This window comes from Aphelocoma coerulescens (assembly GCF_041296385.1).
Source record: "Aphelocoma coerulescens isolate FSJ_1873_10779 chromosome Z unlocalized genomic scaffold, UR_Acoe_1.0 ChrZ, whole genome shotgun sequence".
Taxonomy (NCBI): Eukaryota; Metazoa; Chordata; class Aves; order Passeriformes; family Corvidae; genus Aphelocoma; species Aphelocoma coerulescens.
In genome coordinates this window covers 25,754,239-25,772,770 of record NW_027184085.1, presented here as the reverse complement: position 1 = coordinate 25,772,770, position 18,532 = coordinate 25,754,239, and the positions used below count along the sequence as shown (strand labels likewise).

Genomic DNA, 18,532 nt, shown 5'->3' with positions numbered 1-18,532 from the left:
ATAGGAGTAACACTGACTTTCCTCCAGTCATCAGCCATCATCCACCTCTCCTGTTCTCCGTGATTTTTCAAAGAGTGCCTTAGCAACATCTGCCAGCTCCCTCAGCATATGTGGGTGCATGTCATCAGGATCCATGGATTTATGGATCGTAAGTCTGCCCAGCTGATCTCTAACACAACCCCCTACAACCAAGAAGACTCTTCCTTTCTCCAGCCTTCCTTATCTCCAAGGTCTGAGGACTGGCCTCAGCAGTAGAGACTGAGGCAAAGACAGCATTCAGTAAGTCTTCCATAATCAGGACACCAGTCTGATTTATCAGTGACCCCATATTTTCCTTAATCTTCCTTTTGCTGCTGATGTTCTTGTAGAAGTCCTTCTTATTGTCCTTGATAGCCCTTACCAGACTCAATTCTGGGTGGGCCTTGATCTTCATTGTTATATCCCTGCATACTCTGACAATATTCCTGTAGTCCGTCCATGTGGTCTGTGCCTTTTTCCATATCCCATAAATTTCTTTTTTCCTAGAAGCTCCCTGCTTATCCATGCAGGTCTCCTGACCCCTTTGACTGATTTGTTGCTCACAGGAATACACTGGTCTTGAGATTGAAGGAAAGGTGCTTGAATATTGACCGAGTGTGTTGGAGCCCTGTATTTTCTAGAACCCTAAACGATGGGATTCCTCCAAGTAGAGGAAGAGAGGTCCTTGAAGAGGTCTAAGTTCAGGATTCTAGTGCTGCTTACTGCTTTGCTTCTTCCCTGCAGGATTCCAAGTTCCACCATCTTATGGTTACTGTTCTGAAAAACTCCCCTGCAGCCAATCTTGATAAATCTGGGAGCAATACTGGCTTTTCAGGAGCTAGCCTGCAGAAAGATCCACAGTAACAATGGTGTGGTGGAATATATCCCATGAGAGAAGGAGGAAGGACAGCAGCTGCCCTTGGGAGGATGCTGGCCTCCTCTGTGTTGCAGTTACTCTCTGCTTGTTAAGAGGTTGTACTTAGTCCTTTAGATATTTGGCTGTCTCTTCTGGGTGGACTGGACCAGCAGGGAGACCCATGAGTCCACAGGAGAGATACAGTGGTAGCTCAGGCTGCATTACCCTCTCAGTCCTCATACCCTCTCAGTATGATAGTTAGTACCATCCTTCTATAAAATATGGAGGAGGGAAGACGAAACCTTGGGTACTGTCCTTTGGGCAGTACTGACCAGAAATAAGGTCCTCCTTTGTATTTAAAAAAATACGGCAGTAAATTAATTGTGGCAATATGTTACTTTAGCTTCTAGGAAGGGGACTCACCAGTGCAGAACTAAATGAAAAAGGTTTTATCTCTCTGGTCAGGAAATATTATGTGTTGACATTAATTCTCACTAAAAAATGAATTTGTGTGCATCTTCTTGTGTTTTTGTTTTATAACCCTAGATTGGTGAATTATTGAGCACCACACACCCTGCCAACAAAGCCAGCCTAACTCTTTTCTGCCCTGAGGAAGGGGACTGGAAAAATTCCAACCTGGACAGACACAACCTTCAAGACTTTATCAACATTAAACTCAACTCAGCTTCCATATTGCCTGAGATGGAAGGACTCTCTGAATTCACTGAGTATCTGTCAGAATCAGTAGAAGTGCCATCACCTTTTGACATTTTGGAACCTCCAACCTCAGGAGGTTTCTTGAAGCTCTCCAAACCCTGCTGTTACATTTTCCCAGGGGGAAGAGGGGATTCTGCATTGTTTGCAGTGAATGGATTCAATATGCTTATCAATGGAGGATCTGAAAGAAAATCTTGTTTTTGGAAACTTATCCGGCATTTGGACAGGGTAGATTCCATTCTGCTCACTCACATTGGAGATGACAATCTGCCAGGAATCAATAGCATGCTTCAGCGAAAGATAGCTGAACTAGAAGAGGAACAGTCCCAAGGGTCTACTACCAACAGTGACTGGATGAAAAATCTGATCTCACCTGATTTAGGCGTTGTGTTCCTTAATGTACCTGAGAACCTGAAGAACTTGGATCCTAATTTTAGAGTAAAGAGGAGTGTAGAAGAAGCTTGCTTTACTCTCCAGTATTTAAATAAATTGTCTATGAAACCAGAACCTCTTTTCAGAAATACAGGAAATACTATTGACCCTATCATTTTATTTCAGAAAATGGGAGTTGGCAAACTTGAGATGTATGTGCTTAATCCTGTCAAAAATAGCAAAGAGATGCAATATTTTATGCAGCAGTGGAGTGGTACTAACAAAGATAAAGCTGAATTCCTGCTGCCAAATGGCCAAGAACTAGACATTCCATTATCCTACTTCACCTCTGTCTCATCCCTGATTGTGTGGCATCCAGCTAACCCTGCAGAAAAAATTATCCGAGTTCTGTTTCCTGGAAACAGCACCCAGTATAATATTCTAGAGGGTCTAGAAAAACTCAAACACTTAGACTTCCTTAAACAACCAATGGTTACACAAAAAGACCTAACTGGGAACATTGCTAGTCCAGCTGTGAAACAAGCAAAATTGAAACAGCGAACAGACAGCAAGGAGAGTCTCAAGCCTGCTGCAAAGACACCACCAAATAAGCCTGTCAGAAAGGAATCTAAAGAAGAAACACCAGAGACAGTGAAGCCTAGTCCAGTACCAGAAAAGCCTCAGAAGCTGGAAGGCAAAGAAAAAGTTCCAGTTAAAAAAGAAAAACCAGCAAAAGTAGAGACCAAACCAATAGTGGTGGAAAAAGACATAGCAAGTAAGGAAGAACAACTAGTGAAATCTGAAATTCCTGAAAAAATTCCTGAAAAACAAACTACAGATGTAAAACCGAAAATGTCAAAGGAGAAGACAGTGAAAAAGGAAGTCAAAGCAAAATCTGAAGAAAAGAAAGAGGAAAAAGAAAAGCCAAAGAAAGAGGTTTCTAAAAGAGAGGAGAAAACACCCATCAAAAAAGAGGAAAAACCAAAAAAAGAAGAGATCAAGAAAGAAGTTAAAAAAGAGGTGAAAAAGGAAGAGAAGAAGGAAACTAAGAAGGAAATAAAGAAAGAAGCTTCAACAAAAGAAGCTAAAAAAGAAGCTAAAAAAGAAGAGAAGAAGGAAATCAAGAAGGAAGACAAAGAAGCCAAAAAGGACATCAAAAAGGTTCCTAAAGAAACAAAGAAGACAGCTACTCCTTCAAATGAAGCCAAAAAGCCAGCAGCAAAGCCGAAACCACAAAAGAAGGAGGAACCTGTTAAAAAAGAACCAATACCTGCTGGAAAGCCAAAGGAAAAAGGTAAAGTTAAAAGTGTGAAGAAGGACCTCAAAGTCAGTGGAGCACAAGCTGCCCTTGCAGCAGTTGGAGCCACAACTGTAGCAGCTGCAGAAATTACAGGTGGTGGAAAGGATCTTGAAGCAGAGAGATCCCTTATGTCTTCACCAGAGGATTTAACAAAGGATTTTGAGGAATTAAAAGCTGAAGAAGTAGAAACAATAAAAGAAACTAAATCTCAAGTTGCACTTATAAAGGATGATCTGAAACTCACTGACACAGTACAAAAGGACACCTTTGAAGTACAAAAAGAAAAATTGGATAATGAAGGACCTGCCGAGTCATCTGATGAAGGCATAACTACCACAGAGGCTGAGGGTGAGTGCGAACAGACACCTGAAGAATTGGAACCTGTGGAAAAGCACAAGGTTGATGACAATGAAAAGTTTGAAGATGAGGGAACTGGCTTGGAAGAATCATCTGAAGCAGGAGATTATGAAGAAAAGGCAGAGACAGAAGAAGCTGAAGAACGAGATGAAAATGAAGTAGAAAAAACACAACTGGATGCCACAAAACCATATATAGAAGAATCAAGAAAAATTGTAGGTGGCTCAGAAAAAGTAATGACTCAAGTAGATGCTAACATTAAAGATGAAAAGTATATTGAAAAGGCAGATTATGAGGCATCTGATGAACGGGCTGAAGAAGACAGGGAAGAAGCAATAGAAAAGGCAGAAACTGAAGAGACTGAAGAAGATGAGGAAGACAAAGCAGAAGACATCAGAGATGAAGAGGAAACTGAAAAAACAGAAGCTGAAGAAGATTATGTGATGGCTGTGGTAGACAAAGCTGCAGAATCAGGTGAAGCTGAGGATAAGTATGGCTTACTCATTATTACACCAACTAAACGCTCAGAGTCTCAGTCTCCAGTGATTGAACCAGCTTCTTCTATCCATGATGAGACGCTACCTGGTGGTTCAGAAAGTGAAGCCACTGTTTCTGATGAAGAAAATAGAGAAGATCAACCAGAGGAATTCACTGCTACTTCAGGTTATACACAGTCCACCATTGAAATATCCAGTGAACCAACTCCAATGGATGAAATGTCAACACCCCGAGATGTCATGAGTGATGAAACTAACAATGAAGAAAGCGAGTCACCTTCTCAGGAGTATGTGAACATTACCAAGTATGAGACATCACTGTACTCTCAGGAGTTCAGTAGAGCTAAACTTTCTCCACTTCCAGATGCTTTTAATGGGTTATCTGAAGGATCTAAAACAGAGGCCACAGAAGGTAAGGATTATAATGCCTCAGCTTCCACCATCTCACCACCCTCTTCATTAGAGGAAGACAAATTCTGTAAATCTGCATTCCAAGATGTATACCGGCAAAGAGAAAGTGAAATCCAAGGCACTGCCAAATTAGAAATCAAAGAACCCTATCAAGAAGATGGTGGAAAACATAGTTCAGCCGAAAGTCCAGCTGACAGTTTGTCCCCTCCATCACCTGTCGCCAAAACACCTCTGGGTGAACGTAGTGTGAACTTTTCACTCACTCCCAATGAGATCAAGGTGTCTTCTGAGTCTGTCCCCACTGCAAAATTGCCTGATGTACACCAAGAAGTTGCTGAAGAGCACTGTGCGAGCCCTGAAGATAAAACATTAGAAGTAGCATCTCCCTCACAGTCTGCTGCTGGTAGTGCTGGCCACACACCTTATTATCAGTCTCCCACTGATGAAAAGTCCAGTCAGCTTCCCTCTGAAACCAGTGAAAAGTCAACAGAAGCTCCTGTTAGCTTTGAGTTCAGTGAAGACAAAGATGAGTCTGCAAAATGCAGAATAAGCCCTATGGATGAGCCCGTGCCAGATTCAGAATCTCCTATTGAAAAGGTTCTCTCGCCTCTGCGGAGTCCACCACTGATAGGTTCAGAGACCACTTATGATACATTTTTGAGTGCTGATTTAAAATCTCCCACCAGAGATTATGGAAGTCCTTCTGAGGGGAAACCTGAAAAAGAAAAATCACCTGTTCAGATGAGCCCAGCTTCTGAAGCAAGCTCTGTAGGCCTCTTCCAAGAAAAACAAGATGAAAAAAGCATGGAATTTATGGTAATTAAGGAAGGTTTCAGCCTGGAAAGGAAAATGGAGGATACAGAACCCAGCAGCTCCCAGTCATCACTGGTCTTGGATGAGCGGAAATTAACAGGTGATCTCTCACCAACTCAAATAGATATCAGTCAGTTTGGTTCCTTAAAAGAAGATACCAAAATGTCAATTTCTGAAGGAACTGTCTCTGACAAGTCTGCAACTCCCGTTGATGAGGTTGTTGCAGAAGACACCTATTCTCATATTGAAGGAGTAGCTTCTGTCTCTACAGCATCTGTTGCTACTAGCTCATTTCCAGAACCAACTACTGATGATGTATCTCCTTCTTTGCATGCTGAGGTTGGTTCTCCCCACTCTACTGAAGTTGATGATTCCCTTTCAGTGTCAGTTGTACAAACACCAACAACTTTTCAGGAAACAGAAATGTCTCCATCTAAAGAAGAGTGCCCAAGGCCTATGTCAATTTCTCCACCAGATTACTCACCTAAAACTGCAAAATCAAGAACACCGGTGCATGATCAAAGATCTCCTGAGCAGTCAGCTATGTCAGTAGAATATGGTCGGGAGTCGCCTGAGCAGTCTTTAGCAATGGATTTTAGTAGGCAGTCTCCAGAATATCCTGCTGTAGGCACTGGTATACACCATATATCTGAAAATGGACCAACGGAAGTAGATTACAGCCCTTCAGATATACAGGAGCCTCCTTTTGCACGGAAGATTTCACCTGTGGAGCAGTCATCTTACTCTCAAGAGAAAGATATTTCAGAAATTATTTCCGTTTCTCAAATTGAAGCTTCATCCTCAACTTCATCAGCTCATACACCTTCCCAGGTAGCTTCACCACTGCCAGAGGAAACCTTTTCAGGCAGTGTTCCACCCAGAGAGATGTCACTGCATTCTTTTACCTCAGAAAAGGTGCAGAGCCTAGGAGAAAAGATGTCACCAAAATCTGATCTATCTCCATTAACTCCGAGGGAATCTTCTCCTCTGTATTCTCCTACTTTTCCAGATTCGCCTCCTGCAATCACAGAAGCGGTGTCAGCTAGTCACACACCTTTGTTGTCACAGCGAGTGTCTTCTGTCAAAGCCTTTGGTTATCAGGAAGCCCTATCAAAGCACAGTCCAGAACCTTTACTCAGCCCAGATAAAGAAGATTCAGAGAAAAGCAGCAGGTCACCAGAAGAACTTAGTTATTCATATGAGGCCCGAGAGAAAACTACTAGGTCACCAGAGAATATTAGCTATTCCTATGAAGCAATTGGAAAATCTACTAGATCACCTCAAGCCACGGATTATTCCTATGAGACAAGCAGAAAAACTACTAGGTCTCCTGAGGCTACAGATTATTCCTATGAGATAACCAGGAACACTACTAGGTCACCCGAGGGTACAGACTACTCATATGAGATAATTGCAAAAAATATGAGGTCATCTGAGGTCACAGATTATTCTTATCAGGTAACAGGGAAAACCACCAGGTCACCAGGGGCCACAGATTATTCCTATGAGACAGCTGGTAAAACCACCAAATCACCTGAAGCTGCAGATTATTCCTATGAGATAACTGGGAAAGCTACCAGATCACCTGATGCTATGGATTACTCCTATGAGACAAGGAAAACCTCTAAGTCACCAGAAGCCGTTGGCTACTGCTATGAGACAATTGGGAGAACCACCAGGTCATCAGAGGGCATGACTTACTCCTATGAGACAAGTGGGAAAGACTCCAGTTCACCTGAAGCCACAGATTACTCATTTGAGACAACTGGGGGAGCCACCACTGGGAGGTCACCTGAAGCTACCAGCTATTCCTATGAAGCAAGTGCACATTTCACTCCAAGCAAATCGTTAGCAGAATCTCGTCAAGATGTTGACTTATGCCTTGTGTCCTCTTGTGAATATAAACATCCCAAAACTGAACTTTCACCCTCCTTTATCAACCCAAATCCCCTTGAGTGGTTTGCAAGTGAAGAACAGTCTCTAGATCAAGAGAAGCCACTAACTCAGTCTGGGGGAGCTCAGCCTCCTTCTGGGGGAAAGCAGCAAGGGCGGCAGTGTGATGAAACCCCTCCCACATCTGTGAGCGAGTCTGCCCCATCCCAGACCGATTCCGATGTTCCCCCAGAAACTGAGGAATGCCCTTCCATCACTGCAGATGCTAACATTGACTCTGAAGATGAGTCAGAAACCATTCCAACAGACAAGACAATTACATACAAACACATTGACCCACCACCTGTCCCAATGCAGGATCGCAGCCCTTCCCCCAGGCACCCTGATGTTACCATGGTTGATCCAGAGGCTCTGCCAGTTGAACAGAACTTAGGTAAGCCTTTGAAGAAGGACCTCAAAGACAAGACAAAGACAAAAAAGCAGGGTACAAAGACCAAGTCATCTTCTCCTGTTAAAAAAAGTGATGGTAAATCAAAACAAGTGGCTTCACCAAAGCCAGCTACAAAAGAATCTTTAGACAAAATTTCCAGAACAGCTTCTCCAAAAAAGAAGGAGTCTGTGGAGAAAGCAACCAAAAATATCTCTAATCCAGAGGTAAAGTCTCGGGTGGAAGAGAAAGATAAGGACACCAAGAATGCAGCAAATACAACAACATCCAAGTCGGCAAAGACTGCAACCACAGGTAAAGACAAATAGCAATTCCCTAGTGTTACGATTTTTTAGTTGTTGGCAGTGTAGTTAGTTTACCTTTATATCAGCTGAGAATGTGGTTTGTGGCATATCCTTGAAGAAAGATCAGGTTTTAAGCATAAATCCAGCATGTAAATGCCACATTTAAATGCATTAAATTGACTAGTTTTACTTTTATAATCTGAGAAAATTGATGTGTCAGTTTGCCCAGAGAATTCATAAAATAGAAAGAGTTTAATACAAGCTGTCTAAACAGTTAATCACCTAATAGAATTAACAGTATCACTTTTGTAGGTGAAGTTGAATCAGTAGCAAAGTGAACCCCTTTATTCATTGTGAGAAATAAGTAGACACAATTCTCTTTAAGATAAATTAATGCAATTTAATATTGTGGGAGGCGAAGTTACAATCTGCCTTTGATGCTCTTATTACTTTGCTGGATTGATTTTAAAAGGAGCATTTTAAAAAATTTGACATTAGTAAAAGCATTTTGAGTGAACTAAGCATGGACATCACATAATCCAGTTTTATGCCATCAGCAATGACTAAACATACAGAAAGTTAATATAATTTTGAATGTCTGTTGTATATTCTGAGTAGCAATAAAATATGAATGTGATTACTGAAGGAGGCATTGCGCTAATCTGTTGTTTCTGGCAGACCTTGTTAGGGATTGTTTGGGGGATAATTTGATTTTTCTGCTGTGAGGACTGATGTTCTGTTGAAAGCTCTTTTACAAGGAGGAGTTCTACGATTCCATACATAAAAACCAGCATTCACCTGTCCCTAGCTTCCCTGTTTTTGGTAGTCCATTGTTCCTTTCTCACACCATTGTTTGCATATTTCTGTTAGAAGATACATTTCAAAGCAGCAATATAGTTTCTCATGCTGTACATTTCTCCAGCACTTCACTTCTTCATTAAAGTCATTAGTCATACTTCTCAGTTATGTGCTGGAATAATTAGTAATGACATAAAAGTGTAAAAATATAACAACAAGCATCTTATTCAGTGTTGGTGTGCATAATTAAAAAAGATATATCTGAGACTTTTTTTTATCATCAAAGATGATAAAATATTCTGTAACAAAACCAGTAGTAAAAACTCTCTAAATCAGGAAATCTTATCACTTCATTTGGCACATTGCCGTATGGTGAGTGTCAGGACGTGCTAGGCAACTGTAAAGGAGTTTGCTGGCCTTACACTGTTTGACCCTAAATTGAGCGTATTGCTCAGATAATTGTTTACCAAGCTTAATCAACGTGAGAAGGCCGATAAACCAAAAACGTGGCTTTTCTGGGTAAAATTACAGGTTGAATCCCGATTTTTAGTTCATACTGTGATCCAGTTTGTAGCAAAAGATGCAATTTTTTGTAATATTTTTAATGTGTTTACATGTTGTACTTCATTTTGACTGAAGCTCTTCTTAGAATAAGTACTATATATGCTATGTACAGCAGCAAAGAAATGCTTCCCCCCACTTTTTGCAATAAATGGCTAATTTGTGTATGCAAACAAGGATACAGCAGGCAAACAAATACTTGACTCTGTTCCCTGAATTGCTTTACAACTTTCTCCTTCCAAGTTCCTCCTTGAACTTCTTTCTGCTCACATGTAGTAGCTTCCGGATGCATCTGTACAGGAGCCTGCTCATATCAAGAGCTATCACGTTTTGCTATGTACCTCAGATTTCAGGACTGCTTCAAATCTTCAAATCTTCCCTGTGTGACACTAGATTTTATAATCATTCATACCCTAGACTTTCAAAAACCTGCAGTTCTTCACCTGGAAAATAATACCACCATTTATTGAATAGTAATTCAGTAATCACAGCTCTGCATAGTAATTGTTGGATTATAATAGAATATTACTGGAAAAGGTTCAGCCAAATTTTTGCTACATGGTAGTGATTTTTAATTGTATTATATAGTTGCAGTTTTTCAGGTTTTTCATCCCATTACAATCATAATTGGGGTACAGCAAAGCTGTAACATGTCATTGTATGTAGGAGGGTAATGCCATAATTGGACACATTTCACCTCAGTGGTTATAACAGTAATTAATAAATGCATGCTTTTAACCAGTCTGTGATATATTAATTTTGTTTGGTTTCCAAAGGACCTGGGAATACCAAGGTGGCAAAATCTACAGCAGTGCCTCCGGGACCTCCAGTGTATTTGGATCTGGTGTACATTCCCAACCACAGCAACAGCAAGAATGTTGATGTTGAGTTTTTCAAGAGGGTGCGGTCATCCTACTATGTGGTGAGCGGGAATGATGCTGCAGCCGAGGAGCCAAGCAGGGCTGTTCTGGACTCCCTGCTGGAGGGCAAGGCGCAGTGGGAGAGTAACATGCAGGTAGGCTCTTCACTCCTATCTCAACCTGGAAATTTAACCCTTCTTAGCTATGAGAAACTAGAGCACCTCTGGAGTGGATGGCGGCTGCCAGAGAATGGGGCCCCCAGGCTGGACCCCTTGTTTCACTGATGACATGTGAAGCACAGAGCTGCTCTGCACTCAGCTGATCCCACATCTCTGGCCCTTCAGACTTCTTCCTGGTTTTTAAAACAGTTGAGAACTGGCTTACAGGGCCAGCTGGCTGTTTCGTATTTTTACTACACCATATATATGATCTGAGTTTGGCAGTGTTGCAGTTTTAAGTAGGGAAGCAATGTTCCACACTTTACAGAGTAATTACATGCATTTGGAAAATAATTATGCCCTTCCATTATGGTGAATAAGTAAACAAAATATTTGTCTATAATCTGAAGAGTTATCAATGCAGATTACAGCCTGATACTTCTCTGGAAACCTGCATCTCAGCACCTTACAAAACCAACTTTTTATTTTGATAAACTATTTATTTGAAGTCATTCTACCTCACCAGCATGTTGATTTCCTTTTATCCATCAATTTATTCAAGTATTTATTGCATAAAAAAACCACTCTTTCCAAAAGGGAAACATACTTGTTGGCTGGGGCTTCTTGCAAAGACATTTTGCATATTAACTGTTTCTGTGGTCCATTCAACAAGACTTTCATTCTGTGTTGCAGGTGACCTTAATCCCAACCCATGACTCAGAAGTGATGAGGGAATGGTATCAAGAGACCCATGAGAAACAGCAGGATCTCAACATCATGGTTTTGGCAAGCAGCAGCACTGTTGTTATGCAAGATGAATCTTTTCCTGCATGCAAGATTGAACTGTAAGAACAAGACCGTGCATCACAAGATTAAACTTCGTTTCCAGAAATTCTTCAGTTTGAAAACACCTTTTCTGAAAATTCAACTCATCTATTCCAACTGCTGAACTATATACCTGCCAAATGCTATACTGTGTCACAGTGATGCAAGTCACTAATATTTTTCAGTCTTTGTTGGTTGCTAAGGGAAATAACAGTCTTCCCATAGTAGAGTACAAATTACTGCGAAAATACAGGTTCAGTTGCATCTCTGCTGAACATTTTGAAACCATGCACTAGCAACCCCAACTGACTTTTGCCAGGTAGAGGCATTTGACCTCTAATGAAACGCAAAGAGAGAAAGAGAGAGAGGGGTAAGAGGAGAAAGTAGTAAATTACTAGGTCTGCATTAGTCTCATGGCAATAGATGTATCGCTTACTACAGTCTGCTTATGTTCTCACACAAGAAGAAAGTTTTAAATTTTTATCAATATGAGCTATCACTATGGGGATCCTTTTTTTAAAGAATTAAGTTAGCTCAAAAATAAAAAGAATGAGAACATGGCTAGGAAGGGATGTATGACCTAATCACTCATCAGCAGCTTTCCACTTTAATTTGAACTCTGCATACTGACATACCGTAACAATCATAGGCCAAATATGCATGTAGTCTGCACCCCATCCAGAAGTCTAAAACCTTTCTTACAACATGCAGAATTGTTGGTCTAAGGCATGCTTCCAGCGAAAGCCCACTCACTCCAGCCAGAACTGACCAGTCCACATGCTTGAACACCCATGTCCACTGTCGATTAACTGAAGCAAAATACCAAAGCGGTCGGGAGTACATACAGTAGACAATTTGCCTTAGAAAGTGACTTGAATGTACAAAGAAACTTGATGCACTTATTTTTTAATGCTGAGACAGCAAATTTATAAAACATCTGTGTAGGATCATAGTTACACCAGTAAAGAAGCGTGAGTGTGCATGTGTTGTATTAGGAACTTTATGACTGGTCAAATGGTTTGGTGCTATGAATTACATATGTTAGTTATGTGAACACTTCACTGATGCACCTGGACAGCTCAACAAGGCAAGATGAGCTTTTTTTTGAAGGCTCCTTTTGTACTGTGGAAGCAAGATTGAAGTGGTGTCCAGTATCAGAGTTACAAAACTTAGTGTAACATTCAGAATGATGGAAAAGGTTACCTGTGAGCCTGTACAGTATTCAACCTTCTTTTGTCTTACCCTATTTTATTTGTTTAATTTAAGAGTGAACATGGGAACAAATGTACAGAAGCCTTTCTTTTTAGTGCTATGTGAACTTTTAATACATGATTTGTAACAAACATTTTCATTTACAGGTAAATGCAAAGAAAAATTTTGCAGGCAAAGGCATTTTTTTAGTAGTTTTGTAAGATAAATGAATAGTGTTGTTTAAGATTCTAGTGAGAATGGATATTGAGGTAAAATTTATTGAAAACAGTCAACTGTCAATACCTTTTTGGGGAGAGGGGTATGGAAGGATACCCTGGTTATAAAATTATTCTATTGGTGATGACAGAAAATGGGATTTGAGAAGTTGATTGCCCATTACGTAGAAGGTTATAACCTACATTCTCAACCCTCACAAGATCTTGAAATAGGATAGAATAAGCAATAAGCTAAAATAAGTCCCTTCTCTTCCCTTTTCCGTCCCTTCTTTTCTCTTCTCTTCTCCTTTCCTTTTCTCTTTCCTCTATTCTTTCTTTCCTTCTCTTTCCTTTACTCCTCTCTCCTCCTCTCATTTCCTTTTTTTACTCTCTCACTCCTTTTCCTCTTCCTTTCCTTGCCTCTTCCTTTACTGTTCTTTTTGCTTCCTTTCTTTTCCTTCTTCATGTCTCCCTTCTTTTCCTTCTCTAGACTGCTTACAGAGGAACAGCACCACTTCTCTGTGATTTAAGACAGTTTGGATTTTCAGTCTCAGAAGTTTTACCCCAATTTAAAAAATCTTGTTGCATTGCAGAAGGTCTGCAAATCTGAATTTAAGAAGGTGTAAAGGCCTCCAGCATGGAGTTATGTGCTGGTTGTATGAATCACCGTTATGGCTGGTATTAAGTTTTATGATGTAGTGAACTATGACCTCATTTTATTTTCCTTACTTATAATTTATTTCAATTTTACATTGTTAGGATATTTTTGTTTAATAGGTGTATGTTTGCACTCCTAATTTTTATGAGGGTTTTTTAATACTGGTTTAGGGTCTTGTAAATGTGGGCTTCTCACGCCCATTTAATGCTGTGAATTACTGTTTTTCAGTGGTTGGGATTTTGATTTATTTTTAATGTCTTCTCTTTTTTTTTAGGTCTCTCTAGCAATGCTGTTTTATTTATTGCTATACCTTTTAAGTAGTTAAGAATAACTCAGAGTGACTATGGCACAAAAGGCAGATGGAAATGTATTGTGAAAACAAGCATGTTTGCTGGGCTCATGTCATTCACTTAAAAATGTTCTTGTAATACATAGTCTACAAAGATATGGGCAAAATTTTTGGCAGAAGAGTTGTACTCTTTCTACAATTCTTTCTGATTTGTCTACTTTATTATATAGGTCAGAATTCAAACCTTTTGAGTGGGTGGGAACAGATTTTCTGATTTTCTGACAATACCTGAAATGGTTTGTATCTCTGCTTTGGTAGAAAATTGTTTTAAGTACAGCAGTGGTCTTGTGACTAATCTCACTTATGCCACTTACGCCTGTGAATCACGAGCGATTTCACTACTGTCAGGGAAGTTACAGTCATCTGATCCTACTGTAAATTAAATTGGAATCAAGCCTTAAATATGCCCAAGCAAGTTTATGATGGCTGAAGCATTTGTTTTGCTTCTGAAATAATAATGATAACTAGACAGTTACAGTTAACCTTAACATGTACATTTGCTTTTTTTGCTGCTACAAGAATATTAAAACCCTGGTCTGGCTATTCGGAGGTATTGCAATGCCTGCTCCATCCATTCCTTCCAAATGGCAATGGCACCTAGATTCAACACAGCGATGAGCTCCTCTTGCCCTTAATGACTTTCCTGCCTGTGGAACTAATCTACCTGTGCTAATCCTAGTACTACACAACTAGTTTAGTGTAACAGTCATCCAAATGTACTGTGTACATTAACGATGAGTGCTGTTGATCAGCATAGATTTCTAGGAGCATGGTTTGTTATTGATTACTCTTAATTGTAAAGATTCAATATCTGAGTGCAAAGAACACTCCATTTCAATGATGGTATTACCCATAACAGCATTCCCGGTCATGATCTTTATGCTATTAATATACTGCTTCATATAATTCAATGAAGAATTAACTTTGGGGATCCCATCCCACTCTTGAACTTGGACAGGGCCTCTCATGCATGCCTTTTCAAAGTCCTGTGGTGGGCCTGACTCATTGACCTCTATTTTCACCCCATCTTTCATAGAAATCACTTTAGATTTTTTTTTTACTTATTTTACATACTGTGGTGAATGGAGATAACTGTGTATATGAATGTTGGGGTTTTTTTAATTGTCTATGATAGCTTATGCATTTTAGGAGAGTTCTGGTACTCTTTTACTAAGATTTAATAAATTTGTTAATTGAATTTTCAATCCCTCCCAACACAAGTAAATGAGCTCCAAAGAGCACTTGCTGTGCATTTGGAACATTTATGTCATGCGCTTCTCTTTGTTCATCTGTCGCCAGAGGTTCTTGCTCAGTAATGATGCTTTTGAGAGAAATAGTAATTTTATTGGTCTGGATTTACTAGAAGATGAAAAAATATACACTGTTTACACTTGAAAGAAACCGTAAGCTTTCATCTTTTCAATTAACTGAATAAAACACTAAAAGCAACTAGGGATAAGCATTTCTTAGAATGCAATTATATTATTCAACTGGTTAAAAAATGTTTGCTATTTAAAATTAAAAAAAAAAAAAAGAAAAAATCTTGTTTGTTTTGACTTTACAAAAAAAATCTTTAAAAAGAAATTAAGTAACTAAATAAAACAATGGCATAAAATATAGAAAGAAAAAAAAAAATTAAGAAGCAGCTTCTCTCTACTAGGCTAACTAAGAGCTCCAGATGGCAGGAGCTACCTCTTCAAGACTGGGCTGTAATCTCAACTGTAAAAGACAAAATCTGAAATATGCTTTCACGCATTTGCATGCAGCCATTATCTTCCAAACTATGGAAAGAAAGTCTTGTGGCTGGCTGAGAAGCACCTCACACACCTCCTCTCTCTTGTTCTGAATGGTGTTTGTGTCAGTCTGCAGCTGTGTATGGTATTATGTCTTATAATCCTGCATCACTTCTATTCTATCCAGTCATATCTAATGTAGAAAATTAGTTTCCAGTGAAAGTAATATGTAGTGCTTTTATGATATTTGTGTGCAATATCCCCTCTTCCATTGAGGATATTTGATGTAAAGGAATCAAACTCAGTTCCACAATAAAATACAAAAGTGGTAAAGTGGTGTTGACATGTTTCTTGTCTTTGTGTATGTATGTATTTTTAAGTTTTCCCTTTCTCTTGGTCATGATTACCTAGTATATAGGTTTGTTTCTGAAGATCAGGCAGGATTTAAGTGCCAGACAAACCCCAATCTCTCTTTAGAAACTGGAAAAATAGATGTGGAAGAATATTTTTATCTAGTGGTGTAAAACATTACCATGATGTACCATAACATGGCTTCTCTTTGTTGTTCTCATTTCTGTATTCCTCAGCAGAATGAGAAAACACCTCATTTTCAGTTAAGTACACATTCAGAGATGATACACAATAAAGTTACATCAAACTGAGCCCACTCTGAGGTCTTTTCCAAAGCGTAGCAGTTCAACAAGAGTGTGCAGCTTGTCTCCAGTAGACATGGACCCCTCCTGATCATCACTGCCCATTCATCTGGCTTAGAGGGACAGAGCATTTGGGGAAACTGAGCCCTCAGTTCAGTTTTTTACTTTATAAACATCAGAATTCCTCTTCAGCTATTGAGGGATGCTGCAAGATCAGGCTTTCTGCCTTTGTAGTTGCTTGCTGCTGCAATGCCTGCTGTGCTGAGATGCACCTGTCAATGGTGATGGCATGAAAGCAGGTAAAGGCTGGGGCAGCAAAATGCAAGAGGTGCTCACTCCCAGGAGAAGCAGAGGTCCTGTGGGATTTCCTTCATCCTCAGACAGTGATCTTTTTTTGCAGGCCCTTACTCATCTCCAAAGTCCAAGGGTTTATGTGTAACTTACGACAATAAGAAATGCTGTACTTGGCTTGAATTGGGCTGAACATGGTGAAGTAGAGAAAAATTATGACTAGATGAGGGAAGTCAAATGCTGCAAATCTTATATCCTAAGTATAATTCTGCATATATGTACATCAAGATTTTCTAAGATGTTGTGGGAGAGTAGCTGATACTACTTAAAATATATTAAAATGATTGTGGCAAAGCAGACCAGGTCAAGCTTCAATCCCAGTCATTTATGTGCAATTGCATAGCAAAGTTCTGGATTTGCATAGGTGTGACCACCCACAGTACCTGTGGACAGAGGCCAGGCCAGCCCCATCTGTGTTTTTTGGCTTGCTGCTTCTAGATGCCACATGAAAGCTCCTTTCTTCAACACAGCTGCTGAGGTTTATTTCCATTGGAGTTGCTAATGAACAAATTCAATCAGCTTATGTGGTATTTCAGATCCCATGGGAACATGATGGTTCATCAGATCTTTTCATTCTATCTAAAATGAGGGATCTGTCTTGTGGCATCCTGGAGCAGTAGACTGTTTATTCCTGATTTCTAGTGTTCTGTGGATGGGAGGAAATTTTAGCTTTTCATTGTTCCCAGGATGGGGCAAAAAAGAGCTGTTGTGGGGTCTTTTGATTAACAGCTACAGTGACATGCCACAGATCCAGCTTGTGCCCAGCATTGCAACAAAACTCCTTGGCTTTCTAAAGCATCCCTGGGCCCATGAGCATTGCCCATGTCCTTCAATCAGCAAGCAGTTTTTGACCACTACCCGCTGCTGCAGTCACTCCTCATCTTCCACTGATGTGACTAGTCTGCACTAGCATGTACCATCCTCTGTGGTGGTGTGTGTGCCTTCTTTGGCACCATCTCCCACAGCATACTCCTGGAAAAGCTGGCAGCCCACAGCTTGGACAGGTGCACTCTTCACTGGGTTAAGAACTGGCTGGATGACTGGGCCCAGAGAGTGGTGGTGAACGGTGCTTCGTCCAGCTGTGCACAAGTGGTGTCCCACACGGATCAGTGTTGGGCCCCGTTCTGCTTAGTATTTTTACTGATGATCTTGATGAGGGGATTGAGTCTACCATGAGCAAAGTGGCAGATGACACCAAGCTGGGAGCAAGTGTCAATCTGTTGGAGGATAGGAGGGCTCTGCAGAAGGACCTGGACATGCTGGATCCATGGGCGGAATCCAGCAGTATGAGGTTTAACAAGACCAAGTGCCTGCACTTTGGCCACAACAACCCCAGGCAGTGCTCCAGGCTGGGGACAGAGTGGCTGGACAGTGGCCAGGCAGAAAAGGACCTGGGGGTGCTGGTGACAGCAGCTGAACATGAGCCAGGGTGTGCCCAGGTGGCCAAGAAGGCCAATGGCATCCTGGCCTGTACCAGCAATAGTGTGGCCAGCAGGACCAGGGCAGGGATTGTCCCCCTGTACTCAGCACTGGCAAGGCCACACCTTGAGTACTATGCCCATTCTGGGCCCCTCAGTTTAGGAAGGACATTGAGCTGCTGAAGTGTGTCCAGAGAAGGGCAACAAGGCTGGTTAAGGGTCTGGAACACCAGTCCTGTGAGGAGCAGTGAGGGAGTTGAGGTTGTTCAGCCTGGAGAAGAGGAGGCTCAGGTGCGACCTTATCACCCTCTATAGCTCCCTGAAAGGAGGGTGTATCCAGATGGGGGTTGGGCTCTTTACCCAGGCAACCAGTGACAGGACAAGAGGACAGTCTTAAGCTGTGCCAGAGGAGGTTCAGGTGGGACATTAGGAGGCATTTCTTCACAGAAAGGGTGATTGGGCATTGGAACACCTAGGGAGGGGGTACAGTAACTACCCTGGATGTGTTTAAAAAAAGACTGGATGTGGCACTTAGTGACATTCTCTAGTGGACAAGGTCATGTTCAGTCATAGTTGGACTTGATAATATTAAAGGTCATTTCCAGCCTAGTTAATTCTGTGATTCTCTCATTCAAATTCAGCCCAAAACTACCAGAGGCTGCATAATGCTGAGTGCCCTTATGATACCAAGAGATTTTCTGGTTTTTAACTGTTATGTTCAGCACCATTTCCACCAGAAATGAAATCCAGAGGCAAACTACAGAACTAAATCAGCCGGCACTGTAGTCTGCAGGAG

The 18,532-nt window shown here is 40.8% G+C and overlaps 1 protein-coding gene across 1 annotated transcript in view; it reads left to right on the top strand.

Moving 5' to 3' along the window:
* The window catches only part of MAP1B (microtubule associated protein 1B), a 74,569-nt gene extending 56,974 nt beyond the window's left edge, over window positions 1-17,595 (top strand). Inside the window, exons 5-7 of the mRNA XM_069001475.1 lie at window positions 1,421-7,976; window positions 10,102-10,340; window positions 11,037-17,595. Of these exons, the coding sequence (XP_068857576.1) occupies window positions 1,421-7,976; window positions 10,102-10,340; window positions 11,037-11,192 (6,951 nt within the window). The 3' untranslated portion in view covers window positions 11,193-17,595. The remainder of the gene's footprint in view (window positions 1-1,420; window positions 7,977-10,101; window positions 10,341-11,036) is intronic.
* Window positions 17,596-18,532: the final 937 nt, after the last annotated feature.